Source organism: Lissotriton vulgaris, chromosome 8 (assembly GCF_964263255.1).
Source record: "Lissotriton vulgaris chromosome 8, aLisVul1.2, whole genome shotgun sequence".
Taxonomy (NCBI): Eukaryota; Metazoa; Chordata; class Amphibia; order Caudata; family Salamandridae; genus Lissotriton; species Lissotriton vulgaris.
The window spans coordinates 827,302,086-827,327,060 of NC_141696.1; the positions used below are offsets into that span (position 1 = coordinate 827,302,086).

At 40.6% G+C, this 24,975-nt stretch overlaps 1 protein-coding gene across 1 annotated transcript in view; it reads left to right on the forward strand.

The window, feature by feature from the left end:
• AFF3 (ALF transcription elongation factor 3) overlaps nt 1-24,975 on the forward strand; it is a 2,122,574-nt gene that overhangs the window by 1,856,565 nt on the left and 241,034 nt on the right. The window contains exon 11 of the mRNA XM_086936175.1: nt 2,858-3,883. Coding sequence (XP_086792301.1) covers nt 2,858-3,883 — 1,026 coding nt within the window. The remainder of the gene's footprint in view (nt 1-2,857; nt 3,884-24,975) is intronic.

Sequence of the window (24,975 nt, forward strand, 5' to 3'; positions counted from 1 at the left end):
AATGGTACCCACGGGAAGGGGTTGGCGTTCTAGCCCCACAGACAGGTTTCTCCAGGAAACACCGGAAGTACCCTTCACTCAGTCGGACGGGCATAACTGACCGAGCCACAACATACTCAGCACCCCCCGGAACGGTAGAGTGAGGGGTAGGACAACTGGCGGTTCTTCGTCTACGAAACTGTAAGTAGTGCGGGTGCAGACGCTATCCTCGTTTCTTGCGGCTGTAGAGGCTGTTTGAAAGGCTCCCATGCCGCTCCTGTAATATGCAGCCGGGTTTCATGTGGTTTTAACTTATCAGATACATTTCCCAGCACATCTGACCCCCTATCGATGGATGTTAGGATTAGTTTCTGCTTTTTAAACTTCAGCAATATAACTTTGGAGCAATGCTCAGCGCGACTGGTTGTTTTGAACACTGCGTGGTCAAATAGGGGGTTGCGCCGAGTTGCCCCACGCGGCATACACCGGGGAGAGGTCTAACACTAACTTTGGTTGGTGTGGGAGGTGTCACCAGCTGGCGCTGATGGGGGGTGTTTTGCGCTGCCGACATTTTGTCATGACAAAAGATAAACTTGGAGCATCTCTTTGAGACGCCAATACCCCACCATGATGAGACACAGCAGGGGAATTCCATTGTTGTACTTTTTGACTCTGGTCTTGATGCTGCCCATAGGTTACCATGCCTATGTTCTATTTTTCAAACTCTCCTTTCTTTTGTTTATCAGGACACTACACCTTAGTGTCTACACCTTTCGGTACACAATGCAGCGCGTTCTTGACCCAAACAGGGTGAGTTCCACGATTATGCCACCAGCACACCAGTGCTCTCTTTCTTGGCTGCCTTTTAACCTGTGTTTAGCATGCATGTGAGGCACCTTGGATGTTGACTGGTGCAACAACTACATTGTAAATAACTTGAGTACTTTGACATGATATAGTAATGTTGTCGTACTTTGTTTTGTTGCATGTTTTGTTGTAGATCTACAGGTACCACTTTTTAGGGTGCTGCACGGGTGGTCATATTTCACTTCACTTAGTTTCTGACAACCATCAAAAAGTGTAAGTAGATCTAAGTTTGGTCCTGAAGAATTGCCATCTAATTGATAATAGGCAAGAAACATGTTGACCCATATCACAAGCGTATAACCTCACAACCTTAGAGTGAGAGTACACGTCTTTTTTGGTTTTAGTCAGGGTAGTGGCCACAATTTATTAAAACTGTTGTGAGTGGACCACCAATCCCTGTTTTAATCTCACGTCCCTACACATCTTCACCTACACAGTTGTAGGGCCCTCACACACACTACACCCAACAGCACAGGGAATAAAGATTGGGTATTGCAGCACCGACCCGATAAGGAGCAGACCCGATGATGAAGCAAGACACCTAGCTGGCTGGGTGGGTGAGGGTCTTTTTCCGAAAGGGAGAAATTCTTCTCCTGTCTATTGATCTTACATCTCTATGTAAAACCCTTAGATCACACACAACTACCCGCACTACACAATAGGAATGCATACCACTTCTGTCAAAACACTGTCACATCCTACCATTGACCAAGACTGATTTGCATATGGCTGTGTCTGAACTGGGGTGGCAAAGTGAGCTAAAGAGCGATGATGGATTCAACCCAGATCTGTGACTGGGGGTGAGTGTCTGAAGAGATTCAGCGCTCCGTCCATCATCTGCTTGTGTTTGCTTTGTTTGCCCTAAGTTGGCAGATAATGCCCATACGTGGGTCCCTTGCTCACTTTGCCACTGGATTCAAGCTAACCTGGCTGATTTCCGGTCCAGGGAAGGCATGGCTTGGCAGTTCGGGCTGGACTGTTTCCATGAGGCACAGGGTCAAGATTGATTTGCATATGGCTGTGTCTGAACTGGGGTGGCGAAGTGAGCTAAAGAAAAATGATGGATTCAACCCCGCCAAAATTAAGACCAGGAAATACCTCGTCCTAAACAGGCGATACGAGGATTTATTTTTTTATTTCTCATCGTATATTGCTCTTTCCACGTGTGCTGCATTCTGCAGCACACACAGATATAGCAAATCGCCTGTTAAGATTGCTTAGCTGCAGGAAGGTGTCCCTTCCTGCACATAAACATCTGCCCCTACAGCACAGGCATCATAGCAAAATGGCACAGGGGTGCCTGTGCTGGGTGTGCCATATTTATGTACATATGGCACATCCCTGAGTTCTGAAACTGCTGGTGCGCGGCCTTAACAATTTTGGCGTAACACTGCGCTCCTCCAGTTTCTACTAACTATGCCCCCCAATGTGCACTCTAAACTTTAGTGACAAAAAAGGCTGTAGTAGGTGTGAAAATCTAGTGAGGAAAATCCCTAAATAGTCATATATTTGTCATCAGTTTTGCAAAAATTGATTTTCTCAATGTGGAGATATGTTTTCCAAGTGGAAAAAATTGGAAAAGAGTTAAGGTGTAAAATACAAACTCTAAACCAGAAGGTTGTACAACTGAGGCCCATTGTTTGAATTTGGGTGTGCTCATGGAAATTCATGCAGTCTATGGGATTATTGTAGTCTCAAAAAATGTGTGACTTTCCAAGATTCTTAGGCATGAACCTACAATTGTAACAAAAAATACTAATTTTGTTGCGAACTAGCCCACATTTCTAATATCTTAATGTCCATATGCCAGTTTGTTTACTTGTGAGAACACTAACGTAAAAACATATTTAGAAGATGTGTGTTAACACTGACGTGAGTAAAGTAAACCAGGCTGGTATATTAAAGGCCCTTGATTTGCCTGTTTTGTTATATGTTTTTGTTGTATGCTTATTTAGAACACGAGTACATTGTATCCATCTCAAATACCGAAACTTGCTATTTTGTTTTATAGCCTGAGCAGCCAGCATCAAACAAGTGGCAGTTGGACAAGTGGCTAAACAAAGTTAAGCCTCAAAAGAGCTCTGTTCTGAATCAAAATGACATTAACGGGGTGGAAAGCAGGCAGTACTACAGCCAGCTAAAGGACAAAAAGCAGGACTGTGAGGAAGTCCCATCACTTTGCTGCTCTCCTCCCAGTGACGCCCAGATACCGGTCAAAGAGGAGCAGCGACCAAGGACTGCTAATAAAACCCCTGGAAAAAAAACAGGGAAGCAGAAACCTCAGGTGGCAGCAGTTGTAGCTGTAGATGAAAATTCACTTTTGAAAGCGACTTTGTGTAAAAAGCTACTACGAAGGACAGAGAGGACCTTGGCTGGTGGTGAAGGGATTTGCCTCCGGGACCAGGCCTTGAGCCAAGGTATTTTGGCAGACACCCTGTGCGAGCTGTCTAAAAGCCGACTGACTTGTAGCAACAGAACTCTGTGCAGGCAAGAACTGCGGCCTGCCAGTGTTGCCTGCGAAAAGAGGAGGACGCGGAGGATAAGCAAACTAGCTCCAAAATCGAAGGAGTTTATTGAGACAGAATCTTCATCTTTGTCACCATCGTCAGACCTAGGTGTAGACTCTGAACTAGAGAATTCTCAGTTGCCAAAACCTCCTGCCATTCCCGCTGGCACTGACCAGCGACTGAAAGAATGCGGCAAGAGCAGTATTAACCAATTTAATAATTGTAACAATGCTGTTGGGTCAACCAACACCAGGACTACAAGTGATACAGCCAAGGAGCCGGATGAACCCTTCTACACACTAGTTCCTTTTGGCAGAAATGAGCTCTTACCTCTTTCAAAGGACACGGATGAGATAAGGTCACTGTGGGTTCAGATTGATTTGAGTCTTCTGTCGCGAATACCCTACCCTTTGTCCTACCAGACTTTAGAGATGAGCACAAAGCCAACAGAAGAAGGCCTCCCACAGCTAAAGAATGGCGCGGACCTCCCAGCAGAAAATTGTTTTCCAAAGGTCAAAAGGAAACGCAAGGTACGTTTTTGGCATTTACTGGTCATTGGTTATTGCCCCATGCCCTAGTTTTCAATATTACACAATACTCAGTGTAAACCGTTAACATATGTGTGTTGCATGTAGCTTTATGTGAAAAGAAAATGTTTCTGAAAAAAGAAATTCCAGCAATCAAAGTTACAGTTATAAATGCAAAGTTTCTGGCCATAGCAATTGAATGGAAATGTAATAGTTAAAAAATAAAAGCGGTGTATTTCTCACCATGAACGAAGTAACCTCTGTGCGCTGTAAAGGTTTAATGAATGTCTCTATCCGAGTCACAGGAAAGTAAGAAATGCTCAGGGCTTTCTTCCCCCAGCCTTCACTTCCTGTAACTTTACCTCACTTTTCCATGTTCTTATTTATTCCTGCTTTCTCCCTCTGTCATTGTTTTCCGATTTCTCGCTTTCTTTTCTTTGTCCCGTTTCTCGCTTTTTTCTCTTGCTGGTTCAGATTCTATTCGGAGATTTGAAAATACAGAAGACGTATGGCATTTTCTGAATTTTGTTAGGTGGGTTTGCTGTTTGGATTTTTTCTCGAGTCCAGGGCCTGATATGTGAAATTTACATTTGCAAAAAGTGGTATTACACATTGACAGGAAAAATAATTTTGCGAAACAACCTCTGTGCTAATAGGTCGGTTTACAACATTGCAGAGCAAAGTGGGTTCAAAACTGATCTACTTCACCAATATTAAGGTACGGTGCAAATTGAGACTCATTACAATTTGATGCCATCAAAGGAACCCCTGTGTATACCAGAACCAATTGTTTTTTACACTCACGAAGCGGGAACCCTGCCTGAGGTACCCATTCTATTTTGCCTAAGTGTTAACAGGAGTGAGTACATTTTCAGTGGTTTACAACCAGATTTCGGCCACAAAACATTGATACGTACACAAAACAAATCACTATTTAGAATGGACGCCCTAAACATGAGTCTTCAAAACACTGATTTGTTATACTTATTTCAATCCAATTTGCAATTTTGTAACATATTACAGAATCGCAAACTGTCAATAGTACTTTAAAAAAAGCAATGATGCTGTTACAAACCCTATGACTTTGGGAATCGCAGGCTTTGCAACTCCAAAAAGTCTTTGTACATGAGGCTCTTTGTACTTAGTGGAACCATCAGTCACATGCAGTGTAATCAATGACGTGGGTTATTAGTCAAAGAGTCTAATAATTGGAGTACAGGTTGACTTTGATTTAGGAAGATATATTCTGCATTTGTTGTTACTGACAATGCTGAAAAGTGGAAGTGGAGAGCCAGAATGGACTAGAAGCCTGCTTCAGCTCTGAGGTGTCTGAGTTACCTGGTTGTCGAGGTGCAGATGTTGAATTTTGCCTTCAAGAAATTAATATAGTTTTGCTAGTTCGGCCAGCAAGAAGTTGCGTTTTATAGTTCTGTCTGAGTGATGGAGTAAACTAGGGAGGCTGAATGAAATTACAGTAGAATGTCTGGATGAATTGTAGTAGATCATTTCAATTGCTAGATTTTGATTTGTTGTTGATGGTTTCCATGGTCATTGCTCATACGTTGGCCCCAATCACAAGCTGTTCAGCCTAGTACTGGGGCTGGAATTACTGTTTCCAACAGGTAGTCCCACCCATCCATAGGGCAATTACAAATGGGCTCAGAATGGGGACTAACATGCAGGTCCCAGTAATACCAGGACCTTTCCTGTATATGTTGTCCCCTTTCCGGGCCCTCTTTACGCATTGAAATTCATACTGCATTCAGAAGGATGAATTTGAAGTGTAGACGTTGGGTGCAAGTCCCACCTGGCCAACTCGGATGTGGAGCGGTATCCCCACAGAGATACCACTCAGCCCAACTCATTATTGTTTTTGGTAGGTATGGTGATTTATTTTTCCTTGATGGTGATTGTGTTTGGATAGGTGTGTTTGAAGGGGAGATAAGAGGTGTTGTGTTTGTATCTGGTGTTTGCAGGTCATCAGTAATAGCAGAGGAGGACGATGTTACGTTGTTTAGCATCTCTAAGAGAATCTTCACTTGTCTGCTAAACGCTGCATTCACTCATAGCTTTTTTTTTTGCACTATAGAATGTAGCTTTTATTTGCACTATAGAACTAAACATTTCTGTTTTGCATTCAGCTTTTGCTCTTGCAATTGGCATAGGTGGCTACCTGTTGCCCTTACCTGAGGTAATGGTACACTGCATGGTTACTTTCATGTGTTTAAGATACAATTATACTTCTTGGGATGAAAAAAATATTATTTTGGCTCACGTAGGTAAGGGGTAATATCAGTTGAGAGAGAGCTCGTCTAAATGCTTGATGGAGTTTCACTACTTCTGAAACCTGTGAATGAATGAATGCCACTCTGTTTATCCTACACCAAAAAAAAACCAGAAATAGAATATCAGCATCCAATCCCAATCCCTCCACTTTACGGCCTCTTACAGTGATGATCTCCTGCAAGAAAAAGAAATGATATTGTCAGCCTGATGGGGTCCTAAATATACCTACCTATTGTAAACTGTTTTGTAATTACTCCCTGCCACGTTATTCCCTCTTCCTTTCGCTTGATTTCTTACCTCTTACCCCCCCCTCCTTCCTGGCAGTAATAGAATGTTCAATGAAGAGTTCAATTAGAATGTTGGTGCTCACAGGCATATGAGGAGAGTGTGTGACCAGAATAAAGAAGCACCTCAACCTACTTGGTGTGGACCTTTATTATTTTCACTTTTAACAATGGCGATGAGGATGGGATAGATGTATATGAAGTTACATTAATGAAATTAGAAGTTCATTTTGGAGATTAGGAAAATTTAGTCCTTAAACGCCATTTTAAGTCGTGTGCACGGCAAAAATGAATCTGTTAACAACTCCAATGCTTTACATGCCCTTGCTGTAGGCAGTGTCTTAGAGAATAAGGCCAGGTGTGGGCTTCTCCATCCCAGTAATAGACACCATTATTACATTCACTTAAATAGTAGCTCTTTTTAAACAATAGTGACTATTTTGATGGATGCCACCACTCCTGGCACTTGAAGTTAATTCTTCCCATAGCCAGATGGGATACAGATGTCCAACCCTTAGGCCCACAGGAAGAGTTTTGGGGTGATTGTAGTGATCAGGTAATCATTTCACCAGAGGGGACACCTCGTTTCACTATGATGAGCTATAGAACTATCATATCATACCAATGGCCTTTATTCTGGGCTCTTGTGACACCTAATCAGCAAACTACAACACATTTAGCATGCTGTAGCTAAGCAAGTTCTGAGCGGACAAGATCACATTACTCCTGCACTCATAGTCCTGCACTGGCTAACAATCTCAAAAAGAATTTCCTTCAAGTTTTCTACATCACCCACCACCCACACTTGACAGGACCCATAATCCAAACTCCGACTGAACTATCGAAGTAGGAACTACAAATCCATATTGGTTCTGCTTCTGATCATGCCCCCTTTTAAGACCTCAATTGGACAGCACCTCATTTAGTGTACAAACATGCAAACTTTTAAACACCCTCCAGATATACTTAAAAATAATCTGCAATTATCTGTATTCCAGAAAAGCAATACCGATCTGGTTCCTGTTTTATAGGTAACTTCATCCTGTTTCTGCCTATGATAACCGCAGGTATTTATCTGCAAACAGTGATCCTGTCACACACACACTGATTCGCTCTGCCCCTCTTGCAATAATATGTTGTGACTTGCCACCTCATTGGAGGACACCTCCAAACCCCATGCAGAGCATCAAAACACCACATCTCAACCAACACTCTTCCTGACATGCATAACTAATAGAGTTGATATTCATACGTCTGAAAGTACTGTGAGCTCCACTAAAAATAAAAAAGAGTCATAAATGCTAATCCAAAGCAAAGACCAGATGTGGTTGAGATTTTCTGTGCAGTAAACAAGACAAAGCCTGAGTAGTTTGTAGGGCTAAGTCTGTATAGGTGGTGGTCCCTATGAATTTATCTGGTTGCAAGTGTTTCTTCCTGGCACTGTGTGTAATCATCACTCTGGGCAACACAGATTATCCATTATTTCTGGGCAACTGCCAGACTGGACTTTAGGATCAGACCTCAGTATTCCCAGATGCCATCAATGAAAGCAGACTGCAATGAAAGCATGCAAATACATTGCTGTGAGGAAGAGGTCATGAATGCATTTCTAATAATTTGCAATTCAGTGAGCCTGTCAGCTATATCACGGTACTTACCACAGAAGATAGGTTCACAAAGCTTTGGGCCAACTTCACAAAGAAGAGACTTAAAACTATAGCTGGAAGCTTACCACATCGCCTGGGCATACATATAAAAGGTTTTGAAATGTGCATGCTTTTTAGCCCCAAGAACCTGCAAGAGTCACAGGCTTCTATGTGCACTGCTGGAAAAAGAAATTGTGTTACGCTATTGTCGGTCCCCCACTTGAAGCCCTAACTACTGATGCCTTCCCCAAGCACCAATCCCATACCATACTGAAAAATAAAAACCTGTCCCCTTGCCAATTTTCCTGTCTTTGTTTATCTCTTACCTGACACTGTCAGTGATGTCGGGACCTCGCTGACCGATGCAGCAATATGTTTTATGGTTTTGGAGCTCTTTTAGTGATTGGTGGAGCCTGTTGCCAAGATTGGAGGGGAATTTATATGGCTTGTTGCAAGCCATGCTCTACGCCTTGATGGAGCTAGGCAAATCCAAGGCGGCTGGGCCATCGGTTTGGAGAATGCTGTTCCTGGCTCTCCACTTCCAGTTCATGCTGAGGAGAGCAGAGCTTTCCCAGGGTTGAATGGAGGCTGGAAGTTCCTGTTTGGGACACAATTTAATTTACTTTCCTGCCTTACTGTATACATTTCTGATTGGAGGATGAAGATTTGTCTCCAATTGGTGGATTTCTCGTGAGGTGAGCCTACTGGGTTAGGTGTTAATCCCAGATTTGTTATTTCAGAGGCTGGATGTTCTGCTTCTGATGGTTTCATAATGTCTGTGAGGCAAGCTTTAAAGAAGAAGCATGGCATTTATTCCTTATCCTCAAATGATGAAGGACCTATTCCAGCTAAAAATCCTGTTGGTAGTGGGAATTCTTCTGGAACCTTGATCCCCTTCATGTTTCAGTCCGTAATTCAGGATATGATTAAGGCAACAGCATCGAAAGCCATAGTCCTTTCAAAATCTAAGAAGAGTAGCAGACTTTTACACAGGGGTGAAGGCAGGGATTCTTCATCCTCGAATTCTGACAAGCCTTCCACGTCTTTAGGAAAATATCTCAGGAGAGAAGAAATGTGGGGCACCCTGTCTCACGTTTGGCATAATCTGGGTTGTCCTCCTTTTTGAGTGGAGAATAAGGATAAAGCTTTTTTTATGCAGTACGTCAAACCATGTGTCATGGCAATGCCGTTTCATGATGCTATTAAAGAGATGGTCATGTCAGAGTGGAAGATGTGGATGAAGTATCAGTTCAATAACTCCTGCAGAAATTATACATGCTGGAGGGTGACAATGTTCTCCTGGACAAAGTGAAGGTGGATTGGATCTTGGCTACTTTTTTTGGTAAAACTACTATTAATCCTGATGACTGTTCCCCTGCTAACCCTTCTAATAGAAACATAGATGATGGCAGGAATAAAGCATTTGCAGCAGAAAATTTGTCGACCAAGGCTGGTATGTATGCAATGTATACTGCGTAGTTGGTTAACAAACACTTTGATCAGCTGGCAGTGGCTATACAGGATGGTCTCAGGTTTTCTAAGCTACTGGGTCACATGGAACAGCAAGCACTTTTGTTGGCCGATATCGTTTCTGATGTTGCTAAATCAATTGCGATGTCTTCAGGAGGCTTAGTGGCGGCCAGGCGTAACCACTGGATGAGGGAGTGGAAAACTGAAGTGGTGGATAGGAATAGTTAATGAAGATTCTATTTCAAGGCAATATATTTTCTTGATCACACTTGGATTCGATGATAACAAAAGCTTTCAAGGACTGTAAACACACACTTCCTTACAAGGGAAGGTCAGATTATAGGAGATTTTAGGATCAGAAAGTTAGGGGCGTTATCAAGAAAGGTGTAAACATGGTCTTCTATTGGAATTCTCCAGGGCATATTATTAATCCCATTATCGCCGCTTTAGAGGCAGTTTTCTGCTGCTAAACCGCCGATAATTTTAACACCGCTCTTGATAATATGCCCCTTAGATCTTCTACCCATCGTGATTTTGAATCTTATACCGCTTCTAGGTAAAAGTATCAACCTAGGCGGTTTACTCCTAAGAACGATTCCAATAAGAAGGGTCCAAATAAGAAGAGGTCCTGACAGTTATGGTTCCTCCAGAATTCTTCCAGTCATAGGAAGACTGCAGCACTTTTTAGAGTTTTGGCAAAGGATCTTACAGATAAGTGGGTCCTTGGCATAATCGACAAGGATTATACAAAATACTTTTTGCAGTGTCTTCCAAGGACAGAAGTGATCACTCTCCTTCCAGGGATTGGTGTCAGTACAACACGGTTTTTTACATCGCATTCCGTTACATCGGAATTTTTACAACGCAGGATCCATTACATCGGATGCCATTACAACGCATGGCATTACATAGCAGATGCTATTACAACGCATGGCATTACATCGTAAGTATAGGTAAGTATACCTTTTTAAAAAAAATGTAATTAAGTTAATTTAATTAATTTAATTTAATTAATTTAATAAAAATACATTTTAAAATAGTAATTAATTTAATGTAATAAATTAAAATCAATTTATTTAATTTAATTTGAAAAAAATTATAATTAATTGTATTTTAATAATATAATGAAATTAGTTTGATTTATTTTTTTTAAATAGTAATTACATTTAATTAATTAAAATAATTTATTTAATTTAATTAATTTAATTAAAAAATGTAATTAATATAATATAATTAATTTAATTTAATAAATATATTTTAATTAATTTATAAATGGTAAATATAATTTAATCAGCCCTAAACACAAACCTACCCCTGAACCCTAAAATACCCCTGTACCCCAAAACTCAAACCCAGCCCTAAAACCTAAAAATACCCCTGTACCCCAAAACCCAAACCCTGCGCTGAAACCTAAAAACACCCCTGTACCCCAAAACCCAAACCCTGCCCTGAAACCTAAAAACACCCCTGTACCCCAAAACCCAAACCCTGCCCTAAAACATAAAAACACCCCTGTACCCCAAAACCCAAACCCTGCCCTGAAACCTAAAAACACCCCTGTACCCCAAAACCCAAACCCTGCCCTAAAACCTAAAAACACCCCTGTACCCCAAAACCCAAACCCTGCCCTAAAACCTAAAAACACCCCTGTACCCCAAAACCCAAACCCTGCCCTAAAACCTAAAAACACCCCTGTACCCCAAAACCCAAACCCTGCCCTGAAACCTAAAAACACCCCTGTACCCCAAAACCCAAACCCTGCCCTAAAACCTAAAAACACCCCTGTACCCCAAAACCCAAACCCTGCCCTGAAACCAAAAAACACCCCTGTACCCCAAAAGCCAAACCCTACCCTAAAACCTAAAAACACCCCTGTACCCCAAAACCCAAACCCTGCCCTAAAACCTAAAAACACCCCTGTACCCCAAAACCCAAACCCTGCCCTAAAACCTAAAAACACCCCTGTACCCCAAAACCCAAACCCTGCCCTGAAACCTAAAAACACCCCTGTACCCCAAAACCCAAACCCTGCCCTGAAACCTAAAAACACCCCTGTACCCCAAAACCCAAACCCTGCCCTTAAACCTAAAAACACCCCTGTACCCCAAAACCCAAACCCTGCCCTAAAACCTAAAAACACCCCTGTACCCCAAAACCCAAACCCTGCCCTAAAACCTAAAAACACCCCTGTACCCCAAAACCGAAACCCTGCCCTAAAACCTAAAAACAACCCTGTACCCCAAAACCCAAACCCTGCCCTAAAACTTAAAAACACCCCTGTACCCCAAAACGCAAACCCTGCCCTAAAACCTAAAAACACCCCTGTACCCCTAAACCCAAACCCTGCCCTAAAACCTAATAATACCCCTGTACCCCAAAACCCAAACACTGCCCTAAAACCTAAAAATAACCAAACACCCCAAAACATATACCTCAGTACCCCAAAACATATACTCCTATACTCATACTTATTATAAAAAATATTTAAATTAATATATTTAATTTATAATATTAAAAAACATAAATAAATATATTTATTTATAATTAAAAATAATTAAATTAATTAAATAATATTAAATAAAATTAAAAAAAATTATATACTTACAAATACTTACGATGTAATGGTATGCGTTGTAATAGCATCTGCTATGTAATATCCTGCGTTGTAATAGCATCCGATGTAAGGGAACCAGCGTTGTAATAGCTGCGTTGTAACAGCATTACGATGTAATAAATGCGATGTAACAGTAACATACCTCCTTCCAGTGGCAGGTTTCAGTTGCCTGGATGTGTTATAAGGAGTAAAACTGTTGCTCAAGACAAGAATGATTGTCAGAGTGCCTTCAAGGTAAAGAGGCTCAAGGGAATATTCAATTCTTTTGGTACGGAAAGTATCAGGTGCATACGGGCTCTGAGTTTTAATTCTTGGATTCAGACTCTTCACTATTGTATGGTGTCTCTGCAGGCCATTATCCCTTTAATAAGACCTGGGGAAATTGGTTGAAATCTATAGATCTGAAGGATGTCTATCTCTATGTGCCCATAAAGAGGTCACACCAAAAATATTTCCAGTTTGCTTTGGAGAAAGATCACAACATTTCTGAGTTCTTCCTCTTGGACTCAAATGATCCCATAGGGTTTTCATCAAAGTTTACGGCTGGTTGATGCAGGCTTCTTCAAAGGGCTTGCTGTTGTCTCATACAAACGGGTGTTGGAGGTTCTTCAGTCTCATGGTTTTCTCTGAAACTGGGAGAAGTCCAACTAAAAGCCTGTGCAGGAGCTCATCCTCATTGGGGTACCGTTTCTCACTCTTCAAGATAGAGTTCTGCTGGCCTGGCCAGATTTCCAAGTCTCAGAGGCATGTCATGGCCCTGGCAGGGTGTAAGCATGCAAAGGTGGTTTTATGCACCAGCGTTCGGGGAGATCTAGACTTCCACAGTTTTCCTGGTTTCATGGGCTTGCCTCCATCTTCACAAACTGGTCGCTTGGATTCTACTCGATCTAGGTTTGCATGACCTGACATGTTCTATTTCCCTCATCCAGCAAGAAAAAAGAGGATCTGGCTGGTGGTTGGATTCAGACCATCGGTTAAAAGGGGTGCAGTTGGATCTAATAGATCCAGTTATTGTTACCACAGATGCCAGTCTGAGGGAGAGGTGCTGCAGGTGCAGGGGTTCTGGTCCCGCTGCACGGTGCTAAGATACTCAAATGGGAGGGACCTCAAAGCTGTGAGATGGGCCGCTCTCGTCTTCAGCTCTCATCTTAAGAGACGGGCTATCTTAGTGTGAACAGACAATGTAAATGTAAACAGGCAAGGGGCGACATGTTCCAGTAGCCTGAGCAGAAAAACTCATAAGATGTTCTGTTAGGCCCAGGGGTCTCTTCTGTCTCTGAGGGCAATTCTCATTTAAAGAACCTCAAATATGGCTGCAGATTTTCCAGGCAGGGAGATTCTATCTTCCCTGGAATTTTCTGTAGATCCAGAAGTGTTTTCCCGTTCGATTCCTCAATGAGATTTCCTGTAGTAGATCTTTTTGCCTCGAGTCTCAATGTCAAAGTTCAAAAATTCTGTGCAAGGGAGAGGGATACTCAAGTTTGGGCTATGGCTGCACTTTCATGTCAGTGCTCAGGGGGCCTCTTGTACGCCTTTCCTCAATTTCCTCTCATCAAGCCTTTTCTGGTGCAAGTGAGGAAAGAATGTGCAAATGTGGTTCGGATTGCTCCTCGCTGGCCGCGAGCCAATTGGTTGCATCTGTTGGTGTAGATGCAGGTGTCTTTGAAATGGTCACTTCCTCTGGCTCTGCCTTCTCTGGACCGCCCAAACCTGAGGATGGAGTATTTAAGGAAGCTCTGCTTGACAGCTTGGAGGTTAAGTGGAGGAGATTAAATAAACAGGGAGCTTCATAGACTTTGGCGACTACATTACAGGCTTCCAGAAAATGGTCAACTTGTAAAACCTGTAATTGGCACTGGGGTTGTTTTTCATGGTGGTGTGAGAAAAAAAAAGGCATAGATCCTACTTCTGTCAGTTTAATCATGACTGTGGAGTTTTTGCAGGATGGGTCACAGTTGGGTGTGACTGTGGCTACTCTGATAGTTCAATGGGATAGTGATCCAGGCATTTAGAGGGTCCTGGAAAAATCTGGCAGATGAAGAGGGCTTAGTGACTAGACTCTTAAAAGGCTTGTCCAATACCAGCTCTAGACCATTTAGATCTGTTCCTGCCTGGGATTTGACTTTGGTTTTAAAAGTATTGGCCAAAGCTCCGATTGAGCCTTTGGAAGAAGTTGACTTGCAGTCACTAACTCTTAAAACAAAATATAAGGTTCAATTACATCAGCCAGGAGGTTAGGGGAGTTGGGGCATCGTCTTGTAAGTTTCCTTTCTGCAAAGTCTTTCAGGGGAGGTTGGTGTTGGTCCTGGTCCCTTCTTTTGTTCCAAAAGTCAATTTCCCTTTTCATAAACACCAAGAGGCAATTTTACAGGAGTATTTCCCTTCTCCCGCTTCGAAGGATAGGTTATACTTGTTGGAAGGGAAGAGGGCTCTCCTCATCTATTTGCAAAGGGTTCAATCCTTTCGGAAAATGAAGTCGTTGTTTGTGATCTTTGGCCCAGGAAAGAAAGGAGAGAAGCAGCTACGGCCACTTGAGCAGGAGCCAAGACCTATGCAGTTCAAGGGGAGGTTCCGCCATTATCGATTCAAGGTAGATCCACATGCACCATGTTTTCTATGGTAGCAGAACTGCAAGGGGCTTCTATTTCTGAGATTTCCTGAGCCGCTATATGGTCTGATTCCTCCACCTTTTTCTAAGCATCATATACTTTCAGAGATACAATGCATTAATGATGTCTGAATACAAGGTTCTGTGTTCTGTGAAGAAATAGGAGAGAGTATTTTGAGTAATGCATTTGTATCTTTTCAAAGGTTGCACTTTAAAAATTAACTGTATCTTAATTTAGATTTGTCTGTGAGTGTAATTTTGATACGAGATCAATTGCGGATGTTTTTTTCTGCACCTTTTTGGCCTATTTAGGCCAAATAAAGAACTTATTGATGGATTGATGGATTGATTGATTGAATAGGAGAGTCTTGTCTTTCTATTTGCAAATAGCACTTTTTCTTTGTGCAGCATGCATTGTCAGTTGTCCTGGTTCCTATGCTTGGTACATGAGTAGTTATGGATTCAAGCAAGGGAGGGCCGATAGGGTAATGCTTAAATTACTGACTAATAATGACATTACTCTGAGTCGCTTGAAGCCACAGTCCCTCCTGCCCTCTCAGTGTGCACAACTGACAAATGGGTTGGTTGGTTGGAGCTAGTTTACTGACTGGAGGAGTTGGCAGGGGAGGAGTTTTTATTTTTCAGGATGGCAGGGGATTGGTGTCAGGGGGAGGCCTCACTAGTTATGGCATCAAACCAGGTAATTGGATTCAGAGTAATGCCAATACCAGTAAGTAATTTAAGCATTTCTCCTCATTTTGCTACGTAATTCTACATAGTGTTCAGTGGTCCATGGGGACAGCAGAACGATTTCTTTTTCTTTTTTTATTTCCTTCAAACACCCAGGAATTCACATAGAATTCTAACAAGTGTCAAATACAAAGTTAGCCAGCAAACATTAAAATTAAGTAAACAATTGGCAAATCAGTGGACCAGAACTTCGGCCTCAATCAGTTGGAACATGTAATGCTAAAAACTTACATTTGTATGCTACATTAATGCACGTTTCCTCATTGCAACTGAAAGGAAGTGAGAACGCGTGATAAATTGAAACCTACAGCTAGGCACTAATGAACAGATGCAAGGCTCTTTTTGTGTGAAGGAAGGCCTTGACAGAAAAAATACAAACATCTCCAACAAGAGCTGACTATACAGTTTTTCAAAATCCTATGCTTAACTAGAAACGTTCAGTTGAAATGTGATTTGTGCAACATGTAATAACATAACAAGAACTCATTTTAAGTGATTGTCAGTGTGCAGTAATTGTGACACTTTAGTAGTCCTCAAGCAGGCACAAAAAAAATAGCAACTGATTATTAAAATGCAGCAGTACACTTTAAAGCACACATGGGCATTTACATTTTCATAGTAATGCATGTAAGCATTATTGCACATAAACAAGAGTATTCCCTTTCTCTCTTCCCTTACACCAGTACCAAGTTTTTGTGTGTCCCTTTCCCCTTATCATCCTGGAAATAGGTTTGCCTCTGCATTTGGAGAGGTGCATTTCTGCCCTTTAAGAGGGTTAGACTCATACAGAAAGGAGTTTGTTAACGCCCACATATCTGTACATTTGTGGGTTGCTATAACCTCACAAGGCTTTCCTGTCCTGAAGCACCCATTCCCCACCCCTGGTCTTTGATTTACTCACATTAAAATTGTTGCAGTAAATCCATATCGGACCGTAAAACCAACTTCTCTGAATTAGGAAAGCCCTTTGCATTCATAAATAGGAGTATTTGCTGATTTACGCCTGAATTACGCACAAACAGCTTTTTTAAATTTCATGCCTTTTTGTCAATAATACCACGTATTCTAAAATTCTATCATAGTCTCCATTTTTTGTCATTCACAAATAACTGTTACTCGAGTACTCAAGTTGTTTAATTTTCCTCATGTTAATTTCTGAACCCCAGGATATACACTAGTGAAAGAAAACGTTTAATTCTTTGTGTCCCATATATTTATTATGGTGTACAAAGGGACCCTGATTAAGTACGTGTTATAGTTTAAATAAGGTGTAGCGCAATGTGTTGCACTGTGCCACTCCTCTAGTTTGCCATCTAATCTGTAACTACATTTTCACTTTTGAAGTGATACTTTTAACGTTTGCTTACTACCAAGGCTTTATCTGTATCACATCCCCCTTAGACCTCATGGCACAATGGTTATAGTTTGCAGGGAGTGCGTGGAAATGTATGATTGTAAAATGTGATGCATTTTCAAAAACCAGAAGATGTTTATGATCTGCCAGCTTCTCAATGATATCTTCAATATGTGGGTAATGATTTCTAAGTAGACACAAACACTTTCAGGAGATGGCATAAGACCAGAAATGGAAGTGTGCCGTCGCAGGTTTCTGCATTCTGGTGTTCATCATTACAAGAGTTACAGGAATACTGCTGTGGTAACACTAGAGATCCCAACACCACTGAGTGTAGGAATTTTTTTGGGGTGCAGTATTACTGCACTATATTAAGATTTCCTCTGAGTAATGAGGAAACATCATAGAACGTTGTGCTTCTTCACTAATGTCCTCTTATTTTTCCTCAGTTCAGAGTCTATTTCCACTAGAATATTTCACCAAGTTTTGCCAGTCTTGCTTGCTGTGCTTCACATCTTCCCCTTATTTGAATCCCTCAAATTGCCTCCATGTGTCTGTCGAATGGCTCTGACTCCCAGAAACAAAGATGAGGTAGAGGTTACAGTGAGGATGTATTTCAATGATAGTGTCCTGATAATGAAGTCCTATTTATGATATTTTATGTCCTGTTTAAGCCAGACTCAGTATTTCCCTTTGCGGTGAGCTGTGGACGATCAGTGATGCTGCGAGAACTCTAGAGGGCCTTTGGTCTATATTTAAAGATGATTCAAAGCTTGAGTGCTTTAACTCGTTGTTCTAATGAATAGGAAGCAAAGGTTTCAGAAACGGAGGCACTGGGAAAGCTTAATGTGGTACAATTTACCAGGTGTGGCTCAGGACCACCCAATAGGCAACCTGCGCTCATGGGGAGTGTGAAACCAACACTAACAGTGAAGAATGTAAATCAGTCAATCTTTTTATTCGGTTTTTACAACCATAAACAATATATAACGACAAGAAGACAACACACAATTAAAATTACATTGTATACCGACAAAGTTAATTTGATAAATCCTGCAAGCACAAAATCACAACACATAAAAAAAAGGTGATATATATAAATGTCAGTTAAAAAGAGAGTAATTCCTCAGTCTCGGTGAATGGTTAAAAAAGGTGCTCATACTTGAGCATGTTGAACCCTCCTGCAACCTTTGTCAAAAATAACATGGCTAATTTATAACTCCTAAAACAATTTCTCCTTAAAATGGAACACACCACATAGATCTAGGCTGCTTGTAAAATTTACAAAAAGAACAAAGTGCAGCATGCTTTAAGGCAGTCACAAAGCCACGGTGGGGGTTAGGGGACCAATATCAGTGATCCAGGGTCGCTAAAGAATGTGGGCTTTCGAACATTCCAACAAAGAGAGGCAATATATACCAGCCATGGGATAAGTTGGGCATGATCCAGGGACATGTAATCAGGCATGCAATCTCGTATCACCAAACAATGGAAAGCAGTCTCTACTTTAGTCCAAGCAGCATGACACAATGATAGTGGTTGAGTTTTAATAAAATCTGACAGATAGTTAAGTCCCGCTTCTATGGGTGCTATAAAATCAGAACATCTTGATGGGAGTGCCAAGAGCCTTGTAAGAAAGCAACTCTCCACAGTCTATGGTTCCCCTCAATCCAGATTACCCCAAACACCAGCTCCATATGTAGCCACCAGGACGCTTTTTGTTTTGTAAGTGAGACACATCTTTCAAGGGCTCAAGGTCCAGCTTACTTTAGAATCAAAACATTTTTCAATAGAGCTTTCAAATAAACTCTTCCTAGAAGCTCTCTGTTGGGTCCATGAGCGCTGAGAATCAATATGAACACCCAGATATGAAATGGTGTTTGTCTTCTCTAAGATCGCTCACCCCATATTAAAAGACAATTTCTTTGCGGGTTTAAAACCGCAGGACAAAATAATGGTCTTACTCAAGTTTGTCTGCAGATCCAGCTCATTCATGTATCTGCCAAACTCACCAAGTATTCTTTGCAGTTCCACTGCAGTGAAGGTTCTCATCTTAACCGAAGCTGGGAGTTTATGTTTACCATCGCTCCTGGTCTGAAAGGGGATACAAGAGAGTAACTTGACTACAGTATCTCCCAAAGCAGAGCGCCAACTCCTCAAGTCAAATACATGGTCTGTGAAAGTTACTACCTTGATGTTCCTTTAGTGAGTCGCACGAGAGGGAAGATTTAATTTACAGGGCTCCTCATTAAGGAAGCTTTCTTAATAGAAAGCAAGTCCCACTGAAACTTTTTGTAGACAAAATTATGTTTGACTTCAGTTTTTAGGTCCCTAATCTTGTGCCAAGGGATGATGAGGAGGAGGATGAGACAGATCCCCAGTTGGAAAAACTGTAGAGACTGGTGGCAGTACAATGGTATCTTCTTGAAGATTTGTGTGTGAAAGCTGTGGTCCCTAGATGCTGAAGTTTGTGTTAGTAACTCATATAAGTGAAGGATGATGATTATGCCACAGGGGAGATGTGAAGTTGATTGGGTAGCCATGACTAAAGTGAAATGTTGTTTTTGATATGATATATGATTTTCTTTACCTTGCTACTACAAAACATATAACGTGTTAAACAAAAAGAATGTGCACGTGTAGAGAGCATTCAAAGTTTCAGATATTTTTCCCTGAAGAACATGTCAGTTGGGAACAGAGAATGGATGCCACACCCTCTAGGTCTGGTAAAACAACAGGTGGAATGGTTAAAGGGTTTGATAGGAAGTCAGGGCTCCCAACATGGAACATTAAAGAAAACTTGAGTGACCAAAGGGACTTAAGAACTATCTATAGTGTGTTTAGTGGAGACAAAAGTACCCCATTTGAACAGGTTTTATAAAGGACTTTCAAGGGAAGTGAGGAATCAAGTGCAATTTTGAGGAGTGGGCTACAATGCAGAGGGCAAAAGCTGTCCAGTGAGGATGTGATACTTGTGTGCAATGCAGGTTAAAATCTAATAGAGCATATGAAAAAAACAGCACCACAGGCACGCCCCCTTCTACAAGATGAAGATTACTGTGAACAATGAAGTTTTAAATGAAGCAGCCTTTGATGGAAGGAAAGGGCTAGTTATGGGTATATGAAGAAGTGGTGAACTAAAAGCTGGCTTGTGGGAAGATCTGCACAGAAGGGATGCTTATAATATGAAGAAGGAGGGATCAAAAAATACATTTTAAAGATAATTTTCCATCATAGGTGAGGTGTTCTAGGTTGGACTCCAAAGGGGTAGTCAGATATATGACAAGTCGCCGTTCCAAGAGCTGAACTATTCTTCATGTGGATAAAGCAAACTTTATTTGCTTGGTATGTGGCAGGGATTCTTAGAAAACGATGGACCTAAATTGGAGACAATTCCTAATGATTTGTGTAATCCTTTACACAAATGCTGAATTACAGAATCCTGGCAGCTCCCAATGTTCCCAAATTTCACAAAAACATTGTCATTTGAAGATCTTCAGTTAAGTTTACCACAAAAAGAATTTACCATTCATCAAGAAGAAAATACCCGCTGTTCAGGATAATGGATCTTTGACGTTGGCTGAGATTAACAAGGAGCTGCATATCACATTAAAATATCATTAAAAAGTCAAATCTTCTTCCGTCAATAATGAGAGTTTAGTATGAGTTAAACAGTTGTATTCAATAAAGCATTTAGTAATTTACATTTATTGAGTTATCAGACAGATTCACCAATTTTTAATTTATAGAATTTTATTAGAAATCAATTACCAATAAGTAATCGAGAAGTTTCAAGAAAGTGAAATTGCCACGTTCCATAAAGGAAACAATCCCTATTCTAAGAATGGGAATAAAAAGGTGTCAGTTGGGACCCATAAAGAGTACTAAGTTCGAGAGAGGTCAGAATCCATAAGGCTTCAGTATTAAAGTTAGCTCAATAAATCAATAATCAATCAAAGCAGAACTTCTCATTAAGAAAGGTTCAAGAAACTCAATGGAGTCTCAAGCATGAAATGGGCAAGCTAGGTTTGAGTAAAGCTTATGAGAGAAGAGGGGTCTCCTCTAGTTACAAACATTATTATATAAACAACACATAAAATTAGTGTTGCCTTTCATTGACTTCTCTTCTTCAGTCAGCCAATAATCTTTCAGTGCTCTCATGGAAACCGGATCAGTCCTCGTCTTCTAAAATGACCTCAAGCAGTAGTGTTGAATGAAAGATTCCTTACAAGCTACAATGTTATTTGTTCTACTTCTCACCTGATTCGTATTCTTTAAAAATGCTGCATCTTCGTATATGTACATCTTGCCACTAAATGGCAAGTCCTCATTCATTATTTACCTGTGATCTTTGTGTAAGTAGGAATATTTGCAGAGTTAAATGAAAAATGTTATGCTAATAGTATTCTTTATAAAAAGATTTCCATAGAAAGGTCAGAGCAAAAAGCATTTTAAGTTATGTCAGCATTCTTTAGTCATGTCAGCTTTAGGTAAAGTAAAACCATTTTAGCCATTCAGGCCTAGTACAAGTAAGCATGGTTGCCTAGTACAATTGTTGCATTTAAGCACATTTATTTTCTTATTCCTACATATTCATTCTCAACATCTTCCCATTACTTTTTCTATGTTAAAAACACTCTTGCAACCTTTCCCCAACTGATAGTTATTTAACCATCATAAATTCTTTCAACATTGATTCTTTAAAGTTCACTCACATCCTCAGTTGAAACTTTCCTCTTTCTTTTCAATCTCGCAGATTCCTTCAACATTTTACATTCTTGATTGATGTGATCATATAATTCTAATTCCATCTGTATCTGATTGTTTCTTTCTCTGTTCTTTCTCCTCTCAGGAAACCCTTTGATACATTTGTAAAACCCTAATAAGGTCAGGAAACAAACCCCAAAAATTAGTATAGGTACTAGTATGGCTTTAAGAATCCCTCTTCCTGCTGTTGTGAATCAATTGCCTATGGCCGAAACTCATTTTCCCAAGCTTTCTGAAACACTAGTTTTTTTAAATTCTTATCAGGTTTCAGGTTTCAGGTTTCAGTGCAGAAATGTTCTTTGTGTATTCTAAGATTTTCTTACTCTCTTCAGGTATATAAGTACAGCAATGCTGAGCTTTCAGCAACTTGCAGACCCCTCCTCCCCCTGTGAACAAAATGACTAATACTAAGCTATTTTGTAAAACCATTGATCTAACAGTCACTAATTCTGTGTTAACGACCATTATAGCTCCAGAAGTACTGGTTGCCAGTTTGTCTGCTACCATTGAAAGTCTTCTGATTTTCTCATCATTCAGGAAAGCTACTGGTGGGATGAATGCTCCAAAAATGTCACCAACTAAATGTGTTCCATCACCTATACTTAATGTGTGTGTCTGTGTGATGGGTTATTGTCAAAACATCTATACTGTACATCTGTACATTATACATTTTAGGAAACAATAAAGCTAACTAACAAATACCTCCAAATCAGCTGGTAATTGAAAATAAGTTGTATCAGACTATAAGAGGTAGCCCGCAAATCCTAAATAGACTAGGGCAATCATCTATAACATACAACAATGTCTCATAGGATATTAATTAAAGGTCATTTTCAGGCAGCACAATTAATTGCTGAGAGTGGAAGGGAAAAGGGGGGAAAACCAGGTAGACAAAATACTTTGGTAACATAAATTGTATTTTATTAAATGCATATATTTGTCATATTTAGCTACATATAGCTAAACATATGGAAGAGTGACACTGCATTACATTAAATGGCATGTAACCTGTGGGATACTGTGCATAAGTGCTCATGAAAAATTGTGACCGCACAAGGGACATGTGAGAAAGTATAAACAAGAGCAGAAAGGGGCGCAATAAAAGGCAATGAAAGTAACATTTACAGGATACCCGAACAATAAATGATAATGAATACCAAAAGTAATTAAGTAGGGTATCCTTGAGGAAATAGTGCTGAGATTTCCGCTGTAAAAGTTGACGCATTTCGGCCTGTAGAAGTAGTTAGGCCATCATCACGACCAGGTTACTGATACTTATAAGGCAGTGCTGGGGATAAAATAATATATATATACATACTCATCCTGAAAAAAAGTGTTACAGTAGTATAACAGGGGTGAGCTATTTTTTCCCTTGGCTACGTTCCTCTGTGTTTGGTATTGGTATTCATACAGTGACTTCTAAACACACACTCCCACTATTAGAGAAAAGGGAGATTCTGAAAACAAATTGGGCCACCCTGTGGTATTCATACCGCTATTTCGATTTTGCTGTAACTATTTCCATCCTCTGTTGCTTTGTCTTTGCACATTGGTTCTAAAAAACACTAAACACCCCTGTATTTACACTGTTACTTACAAATATGTCTTTAGAGCAATGGGGCTCCATTGCCTAAGTAAAGGGTGTTCACTGCCCACAACAATAAAAGCTGTAGCGCTGCTATACTTATAAATTATGCACTTTATTTGATATATGTTTACACACTGTTTGCACTATTCTCTGTTTTTTATCAGGACTTGGTTTTTATTAATATTTATCAGAACAACTATTTTGCACATGTTTTTACCTATGGAATTAAAACAACATATTTATTTATGTATTCTGGAAACATTTGGATATGTATTTGTAGTGTTTATTTATTTTTTTAAATCTACAAAAACTCTTCTGTTTCCATTGAAAGCGTATACATGTGACCTTTTGATTTAAAGTATTTAAACCAATGCCCTGTACGAGCTGTGTCATGTGATCAAGCGCTCGTGGAAGCGCGAAACGCGTCATGGCGATTTTGAACACCATGGAATAAAATATCCGTGCACTTATTTTGGGTCTGTGTCAGTGTTTGCTGTTTGACTTCTCTGCAGCATCTACATTGGATTTTCCTGGAATATATATATATAGCAAGAAAGAGAAGAAAGCTCGTTCAAACCCGCATCGACCTTTGTACCACAAACACCATGGGATGCAATTGATGTCTTTACGGAGGCAATGAAAAGAGACCTGACAACATACAGAAAATCGCAACCGTCAACTTCAACGAACAACATTACTGAATGTCAACGCCAAGCTCTGAAGGGTCTGATCAATGATGAATCCATAGTGATCAAGCCCTCGGACAAGGGGGGCAACGTGGTTCTAATGGGTAGAGACCTATATAGAACTGAAGCCCTGAGGCAACTTGCAGACAGAAATTTCTACAAGGAATGTACGAATGCAGTGTACCAAACAAGCATCACTAGATATGATGCATTAATACAAAAATGGTACAATCACAACATGCTCGGGAAGGATGAAAATCTTTTTCTAAGGAACCACACCCCCATGTTACCCACTTTTTACCATCTCCCCAAACTACATAAGAACATGGAAAATCCCCCCGGCCGTCCCATAATATCATCTATTGGCAGCTTGACTGAGAACATGTCACGTTTTGTTGACAACATCTTGTTTCCCTTAGTGATCAAGCTGAAATCTTATATAAGGGATACAAAAGACTTCTTGACCAAGATCCAGGAACTAACATGGGACTCTGGGTATCTGCTAATGGTTTTAGACATTACTAGTCTTTACACCAGTATAGACCACAGGCAGGGTCCTGAAGCCATTAAACATGCTCTTGTTCAACGCCAAATGAAGTATGCAAGCCACAATGAAATGATCATGGAGTTCACAGAATTTTGCCTAACCAACAATATTTTCCTCTTTGAGGACCAGCTGTACATACAAACATCAGGGACGGCAATGGGTACCTGCTTCGCTCCCAGCTACGTGAACTTGTTCGTTGGCTGGTGGGAGGAGCAGGTACCCAGGAGCTGCACAGCTGGCACAGACACAGGGCATGTAAAATGCTGGCATCGTTATATTGACGATTTGTTTATTGTTTGGGATGGAGGAATGGATTCAGCAGAAGAATTTATTAAAATTCTTAACATCAATGACCTCAACCTACATTTTTCAGGCTCGGTTAGTCCGGTGGCAGCGGAGTACCTAGACCTGAAGGTGTATATTGAGAGAAACCAACTGCATACCACCCTGTACAGAAAGGATACTGCTGGCAATTCGACACTCTTTGCCAGCAGC